This window comes from Monodelphis domestica, chromosome 5 (assembly GCF_027887165.1).
Source record: "Monodelphis domestica isolate mMonDom1 chromosome 5, mMonDom1.pri, whole genome shotgun sequence".
NCBI lineage: Eukaryota > Metazoa > Chordata > Mammalia > Didelphimorphia > Didelphidae > Monodelphis > Monodelphis domestica.
This window is the reverse complement of record NC_077231.1, coordinates 218,083,723-218,092,758: the sequence shown is the minus strand read 5'-3', so window position 1 is coordinate 218,092,758 and position 9,036 is coordinate 218,083,723. Positions and strand designations below refer to the sequence as shown.

General features: G+C 37.5%; 1 protein-coding gene across 2 annotated transcripts; it reads left to right on the top strand.

The window, feature by feature from the left end:
• Nucleotides 1-609: 609 nt before the first annotated feature.
• LOC107649970 (olfactory receptor 9A4-like) lies at nt 610-2,263 on the top strand. 2 transcript variants are annotated; one of them, XM_056797320.1, is made up of 2 exons: nt 610-1,675; nt 2,015-2,263. In XM_056797320.1, the coding sequence occupies exons 1-2, from the start codon at nt 736-738 to the stop codon at nt 2,020-2,022; spliced, it is 948 nt and encodes a 315-aa protein (XP_056653298.1). In that variant the 5' UTR covers nt 610-735; the 3' UTR covers nt 2,023-2,263. The 2 variants fall into 2 exon arrangements, with proteins under 2 accessions (XP_056653298.1, XP_056653297.1); XM_056797319.1 differs by lacking the exon at nt 2,015-2,263 and adding an exon at nt 1,816-1,976.
• Nucleotides 2,264-9,036: the final 6,773 nt, after the last annotated feature.

Sequence of the window (9,036 nt, the reverse complement as noted above, 5' to 3'; positions counted from 1 at the left end):
ATGGGAGTCAAGGGATGTGAGCTCTATTCCCACCTTTCCAAATAATCAGTTGTGTAACCTTGAACAACACCCTTATTTTTCTGAGCATGTTTCCTCATTTACAGATGAGTGAGGCTTAGTTGCATGTACCTGTGGTTTCTTCTGTTCATAATATTCTAGGCTGTTTCTAGTAATAAAAAGTGTATATGAATGATATGAACTAGATACTTAATTATTGAGGAAATGGAGGAAGAGACTATATCTAGTGCTTGATGGTGTCGTTCTACTCTCATAAGGTGGGTGGAGGTGAAAAGAAGATGTAGATTAGAAGAAAACAGAATTTATCAGATTATAAATATGGGGAAAGGAATGAGCTATAGAAAGAAATAAAAATGATAATAAATAATTTATTGTTAGCAGTCAGGGCAACAATGTCAGGTTGATTGTAATGGGAAATGAGAAACAAATTGTGAAATGATAAAAGTGTGTCTGTGGCTTTCTGTGATTTCTATGCTATGTCACTATTTCATATTCATAGACCAGAAAGGGAATTCATTCATTGACATTTAGTTGTGATCATCAGATTAATGATTTAATACCACTTCTTACCAATTAGACTTGATCTTGAAATATATTCTATGAGCAGAGGATGAAAACAACAAACACAAGATCTTTATATATTTTAGAATTAGGACTTCTGATGGATAATGCTAACTCTCTTTTGCCTTTTAGCTTTCAGAAGGAACAGAGGACTGAATGGTGGGGAATCACTCTGGAGTCATCAAATTTTACATTGAAGGTTTTTCTGGTTCTCCAGAGTTCCGTCACACACTTTTTGCCATATTCTTCTTCTCCTTCTTTGTGACTATAATGGGAAATATGATAATCATTGTGATCGTCTGTGCTGATCATAGACTACACTCTCCCATGTATTTCTTCCTGGGTCACTTGTCTTTCCTGGACATCCTGATTACCTCCACTATCATTCCACCAATGCTAGGGGGCCTGCTAATGTCTGAATTACTGACCATGTCTTTCTCTGACTGTATCACTCAACTCTTCTTGTATCTCTCTTTTGGGACAACAGAATTTATATTAGTTGGAGCAATGGCAGTGGATCGTTATGTGGCTGTCTGTAACCCCCTGAGATACAACATCATCATGAACAATCAAGTTTGTATCTCAGTGGTGATAATGGCCTGGTTACTTGGGTTTCTTATTGAAATCTGGCCAGTCTATGCTACTTTTCAACTCCCCTTCTGCAAGTCAACTTTTGTGAACCATTTTTTCTGTGAAAGAGGGCTATTGCTGAAGCTTTCCTGTGAAGACACAACTTTCTTAGAGTTTATTCTCTTCTTGATGGCTGTTGTTATCCTCTTTGGCTCTTTGCTTCCCACTCTCATCTCCTATACTTATATAATCTCCACTATCCTGAAGATCTCTTCAGCCTCTGGCCAAAGAAAGGCCTTTTCTACCTGTGCCTCTCACTTCACCTTTGTAATAATTGGCTATGGAACCTGCTTATTTCTTTATGTGAAACCCAAGCAGACCCAGGCAGCTGAGTATAACAGGATTGTCTCCTTAATGATTTCAGTGGTAACCCCATTCCTGACACCCTTTATCTTCACTCTGCGGAATGATAAAGTCAAAGAAGTTCTGAGAGATGGGATGAAGCACTGCTATCATCTCTTTAAGGGTAAGACCTTCCCAAGGAATATATCCATGAAAACTGTATTTTTTTTATTATTTGGTAATTCTGAATGTTCATTCTTTAAGTTAGTTCCTTGTCAGAATGATCCAATAGTAACAAGTTTTCTTGTCCTTAAATATATTCAGGACAAGTTCACTTTCCTTCAAGGAGCTTGTTCCCATTTGGCACCAATGCCATTGATTTGCTACAATATTACTCAGTTTGAAGGAGATCATTGTGTGGGCAAGAATTTGAAGTAGATTATGAGCTAAAAGAAGGGGTAAGTTTGTGGTATGTGTTACATGCATTTATCTCTTTTCCTCTCCAATATAATTTTCTATGTAGGATCTTGAAAATCAGAACCCCCAAGTTGTGAATGGTCATTAGCTCCACACTTTCTACCCAACACCTTATCATCTTGTTACTGGAAAGATAACAAATGAACATTTTAGCCTGAATGAACTAATGTAGGCTCAACAAAGGAGAAACAGGAGGAAAAAATATATATATGGAGTATAATACCATAACTCAAAACAGCAGTTTGAATACAGACGAACTCAATTTAATGGCAGTGCCCAGAGGACAGAAGCTGAAATACACATCCCTTCTCTCAACGAAAAAATCAGGGATTATTGGAGAAAAGGTTTGCATATACTATCAGACGAGGTCACTGCTTAGATTGGTTTTGCTTAAAAGTGCTTTTCTTTATAAGAGATCTATATGTGTATGAGAGTCGTTGTATGAGTATATGTTTTTTTTTTCAGAATGTCTATGGCATAAAACAATGGTCTTCAAACTCCTTTGATCAATTGCCTCAGTAAAATTTTGTGAACATCACCAACATATGCATATTTATTCATTAATTATGTAAATTTATTTATATATTTTTAATTTTATATTATGAATAAAAACAAATTTAGATGGATGAGATGTATAATAATATTTTAATCATATTTCACTTATTAATTGTACAAACTCATGGAAAATGGAGGCAATGTGATTGAACATCCTTTATTAGTTATGAAAATCTTGACTTAAATCTTTGTGATGCTGAAGTTAAAAGGTCATAATTGGTTTATTTCAATACTTGATATTAAAGGCTACCATATTTGAAAAAAAAAAGTCACAGCCATCCAAACAGAAGAATGAATGAATGAAAAGCATTTGTTAATGTCATCATTCAGTTACTGTGCTAAGTGCTGAGAACACATCCCTATTCCAGATATTTAAGGACTAAAATATGGGGTAAGAGGAGGAAAGATGAGAGATGTCCATTGTGCTCAGGGTTATTGTGGAAGCAGCTCTAAGCAGCTTGTTCTTCCTATTAAACTTTCACGGTTGTGATATTGAAATCACTTTAAAAAGACTGATATATATTAATTTAAGGTCGCCAAGGAATTCACTTATGTAATTCCTAAATGAAACACTCAAGTCAGCTGCCAAATTTTTTATGGTGTTTTTAATTACAAACAGGAGGAAGAAAGTATCAGAGGGAGAGAGAGAGAGAGAGAGAGAGAGAGAGAGAGAGAGAGAGAGAGAGAGAGAGAGAGAGAGAGAGAGAGAGAGAGAGAGAGAGAGAGAGAGAAGGATAAGGGAGATAAGGAAAGAAGTTTAAATACCTATCTGGCTCAGGCTAAGTCAAAGTGGGCTTTAAGGCCCTGGATAGCCAAGACAAGGAAAGGGATCAGTCCTTATCACTCACGTGACCAATCTGAAGGAAAGCAGTCTGCAGGGCTCCTCCAACTCCAAGCACCAGCCTCAGACTGACTCTCCCCTCCTCACAGGAAGTCCCAAGAACTCCAGAAGCTGTTCTCTACCTCGCTTCCTAAGTCTCACATGTGCCAATGGTGGCTCTAGCTTGGCCTAGGTCCTCCCAGAGGTCTGTCCTTTTTTGAACATGTCTGTTGAAGGCCATGTTCTCAAATAATTAAATCTTGAGTTTGCTGCAGCCCTTCCTAATCTTGTTACACTGAGTAGGGTGGAGATTGTAGTTTCCAAGACCTGATTCTGTTATTCCAAGTATCTCTATTATTATTGATCAGGAAATAGCTAAATCCCATCTTCTAAAGAATGGCTTGATTAGGGTGGAGTAGTTTTGAAATTCACACTGTGAGCATTTGCAAATCAAAAATGAGCAGCTCCATCTATCAGAATTTGATATATGGCTTGTTTCAAGACTTATGAAAGTGATCATTCAATTTAGACTTAAAAGTGTAAGGGCATATTTTTTTTCTTTGAGATCTTCCTTGTGAAACACTTATCAGAACTCCTTTTTTGCTCTGTAAACATTGCTTGAACTCATCAGGAATGCTCATAGAAAGAAGTTATCATCTGATGGGAAGCCTGGTGACTGTAGGCTAATAATAACAATAGCAAGCATTGTCATTATCCTTGAAGGTTTGCAACCTGCTTTACATCCATGATCTCATTTGAGGCTCACAGCACTCCTAACTTGTATTTCACTTAAAATATGGAGAGAGTGGGGATAATAAGGTAGGCACCTTTCATTTGTAAAAGAAGGAATTGTGTTCCCCTCATCCCTCACAAGAAAATCAGTAGAAGGAATGTGGCCTGAACCAATCAAAATGATCAGATTTGGCTCATGATGCCCCTTTTTTATCTACTTTCTCCCTTATTAATTATCCATACCAAGTATCTGTATGGTGTTGTTTGGCTTTCTAAAGCTTATCATTGTATCAACCTGTCTTCACCTCCATCTCTCAGATTGATATTTTGCTTCAAGATACATCACCCCCTGCATGTTCTCACATCTTTTCTTCTCTGCAGTATATCTAATGGATTAATTTAATTAGCTTAGTCTCCTAATCTAACACAATAGATGACTAAGTCACCTATTCCTAAACTTCCTCAATTAAATGGAATCTTGAAATGAAGCCCAAAAGATGGAATTTCAGGTAATATGAGAGCAGTTTCTGGAAGAGTAAACTTCTCTTATGTTGTAGCATTCAGGCTTCTCCATCAGGCCTAGGGCTAAGGGATAGAAAATAATTCCTTCTAGACTGGGGCTAAAATGTGTTGGCTGGAGACGTGGGGGAAATGATTATTTGGGTTTGGTTAGTTGGGAGTACTCTCAAAGGGCAGAGAAAGGGATAAGACTTTCCCTGTGCCAGATTTTTAAGATTGTCTGTAGCATTCCTCCTCTTCCATATGCTCATTTCTTCTTCAGTCCCTTAACCCCTTGGTAAATTTAACCTCTTTTCTTTCAAATTCAGTATATCACATTTTCACTGCTTTTTGTATTTTTTTTTCAGTAATCTTCTTCCTACCTGCTGGTCCATTCTCTTTTCTCCCTATCAATCTCTAATAATCTTCATGCTTCAGAATTACTCCCCATACCTTACCCTACATCCTTCATTAAAATCTCAATTCATCTCAGTTAATTTTAGAAATGCAATCTGATTGAAGTAATTCACATTGTTTGAATGTCTAATTTGCTTGCTTTGAATGACTTATAGCTTTGTATGCAAGACAATGTACATCCAGAACTCACATATCCTCATATCTCTGGCATTGCAAGGTCACCATATGTTCTAGTATCACCATCAACTTGTTCTCCTGGGTCTGTTCCCTGGGATGTTCCAGCACTACTGCCCCAGGTATCACAGAGTGTCTCTGCTGCTCCCTGACTTCTAGGCTGTTCTTGAGGTTGCTATAAAAGGGGATTCTGCTGGAATCCTCACATGAGATGTTGCCTCTTCCATATAAGAGGAAATGATAATGTCTTGTCTTCTCTTTTAAGATTCAGAAGGCAAGGGCAAAGCTTCAGAACTCTTATTCATCTAGAACATATATATATAATACATATATATATGTATATATATATATACACACATATATTCATTAGATTAAAAAAGGTGTCTTTATCTCTGTAAGGAGAGAAGATGTTTATCAGTTTCCAGAGTTTTTGCCTCCAAAGGCCAAGGTGATTTGCAGAGCACCCAGTGAATCAATTAGACCTCACAGGCATTTGTTCCATCTTTTTGAACTCACTGCCTCCTGCAAACAGGACCCACATCCTTATCCCCTGAGGCTCTATCTGACTAATACCTACTTAGATAGAATGTCCTTTCCTGACTATCAACTTCAACTCTCCTTTAAACCACTTTGGGACTACCATCAACAAACCCCACAGGACTGAGTGGGTCTGAAACATTATAGTTTCCTTTAGTTCCTCAAGATGCTTTCAGTTTTGATAATTTATATGGATGGAATTAGAATGAAGGGTGGTGGGACAAAAGGAGAGGTGGGGCTTCTGTGAGGCTATAGTTTCTTCTTCCAGATTTTTGTCTTTTCCATAATGTGTGACTGGTTATATCTTCCAAGTTTTGAGTCTTCCTACTCTTAAATCACACACAGAGTGTTTACCTCAAGAGGAAAAATGCTACAGCTCAGCTCATTTTGGATGGACATTTAAAAGATGGATCCAGTTCATAGAGTGACAAAGTGGTGCTGAGAATTAAAAAGACAGACAGAAACAAGCATTTATTAAGCATCTATTATGTGCAAAGCAATGTCCTAAGTGTTTCACAAATATCTTAGTTGATGATCATCATAACCCACAAAGGAAAGAGATATTATTATCCATAGTTTACAGTAGAGGAAACTGAGACAGATAGTGCTTAAGTGACATTTCCTGGGTTACATATAAGTCACAACTTGTAAAAATAACACATTAAACTTGAATATAGACCTTTCTGAATCAAGGCCACATAGTTGTCTCTAAAAACCATGCCCTACAAAATCTGTTGAAAAAACTGAGAATATTCCTGTTGGAGCAGACTTTGTAGGGACATTGAACTCCACCTTCAAATATTTCACTGGTTACCATGTGAAAGAGGAATTTGATTAATTTTGATCCATCCCAACTAGTAGAAATAGAAACAATGTGGCAGGATTCAGCCCAACAAAATTCAAAACAGAAAACATTCTCAACTCTTAAAACAAATTCAAAATGGAATGTATTGTTGGGAAACTAATGCGATGTTTAATACCATCTTCACAGACAGAATGATCATTTCTCACAGTATTATATATAGACTCTGATTTGAGTAGTGATTAGGGTCAGTGGGCACTAATATCTCTTCTAGTCTTTAAATTTCTATGAACAACTTTTCTGAAATTTTTTGGTTATTGCCATTTGGGGAACTCTGTAGATAGAAAATTAACTTCTTTTTAAGATGAATAAATACCACATTTCTTATTTTCACACACCTGACCTTGGGGAACCCAACTTTGGGCATGGAAAGAAGAATGTCCCTAGCAATGAGGAGTCCCAACCTTTGGCAAATACTGGAGCAGAGCTACAGCAATAGATTAGTTTCTTTAAACAAGACTTTTTCAAAACTCTTGGTTCTGACAGGCCAGAAAGGAAAGAGTTCACATTGGTTTGACTTTCCCTAGACTGGGTCCTGAGGGGACGCCTGCTCCTAGGCTCATTAAAAACAAGAGTTTCAGCATTGAATCCTCTGGGATAAACTGAGGGGTGTAAATGTGTGTGTGAGAGAGAGAAACTCAGAGAGAGAGAGAGAGAGAGAGAGAGAGAGAGAGAGAGAGAGAGAGAGATTTAGAACAGGGCTGTCCTCAGCATCCTTATTTCTGAACTTTTGCTTTAAGGTCCTTGGTGAGGTTCAATACTTTCTTCATGGCGAGTTGAGAGGAAAACATTAATAACAGGAGCTATCCAACAGAGCTTGGCTTACCTCAACAAGCAGCTGAGAAGTATTTTAGAGATCCAGCACTTATTGGGATTATACTGTGAGAGGTGAGAATTGTCTTTAGTGTTTGCCTTTGTGATAGACTAGGGAAAGAGAGCAAGAAACCTGGGAGACTGGTTCAGGCTTCCTTTAGAACTTCTTTAGAATTTGGAGAAACCTTGAGGTTCCATTGAGTACATGGGGGTAGAATCAGACAGACAAGACCATTAGAGCACTTTTTTTCTGAATCACCCATCTGGGACAAGAAGAGACAGGTCCATGGAGTGGAAAGAACATTAGTTGTGTTCATTGGGAAGGCTAAAATTCCTCCCCTGTAAAATGGGACTATAAATACTTGCACTGCCTTCCACATAGGTAAGGAAAGGATTACATACAAAGTAAACTTTTATTGGTGTACATATACATATACACATCTATGTGAAATATAATATAATACATATAATATTATGTAGCTAATATGTAATATATATTATCTAATTTGGACCTCACAAATTCATGAGATACTACCTTATTTGATTTTCATATTACCAGTGTCTTAACCAGGGCCATTCACAATCTTTTACTCATTAAATGCTTGCTTAGTTGAATTCACTAGAATAGCTCATGGAGGTTCAGCCAAACTTTCTTTTTATAAGAAAATTCCTATTCACCTGTGCTGAATGCACTAAAGCCTTGGGGCACTCTGGCTCTGGACTCATGTGCTATAGGCCAGGGATGCTCTCACTGTTTCTCTGAACCACAGCTGGGGGCAGGAGGATAGAGGAGCCAGATGGCTGACAGTGATGTGCTTCAGTGAGATTAGAAGAAAAAGAAGCCAGTTTGATGTAGCAACTGGGAGGGGATGGACACCATGAATACACTACACTGATAACGAGGGATCAATATATCATAATAAGAAACGTTAAGGTTGTACTTTACCTACAAAGTCTAATTTGATCCTCACAATGATTCTGCTGAGGCAAGATCTTTAAGTATCCTGTGATTTCATCAATATAGGGAGTTCCTAATGAATAGCCTTCTACTAGTGTAGATCAATGCCATCTATGCATCTAATAGTTTGGAGAGTTACTGGGAACTGGGAACAGGTGTTTGATCAGCCCAGAGTCATACAGTCAAAGGCATCAGAGATAGGACTTGAATCTAGTTCTTCTTTCTTTTGAAGTTGACTCTCCTTTTTCTCTAAAATGACAATTATATCCATTTTACTGTTTAGAGGACAGAAATAAACCACTCATCTAAGTTCATGTTTTGAGTTACAAATCTATAACTCAGATCTAGTCCTTTGATTTCAAGTCAGTGCTCTTTCTACTATACCATATGCTGCCTCTTATACTCAGTTAAAATGAAAGATGCCCTTTTGTCTTGCAGGTCACATGTGGGAATCATAGTTTTGGTTACCAGAGTTCTTTGGGTTGCCAAAGGGAATGGACTCTGGAGATAGAAGATGTCATCCAGTTTTCAGTTTATGAATTTTTCTCAGCTATTAGGTTCCATTCATTCTATTTTGAATTTTCCTAATCTGTACCTTCAAACAAGTCAGCCCCATGTGGTCTTGAGGAATGAGTCATAAGGAGTGTGGTATTTTAGAAAGAAAACCAGATTTGGAGTTAAAGAATAAGGCTTAGCTTATAG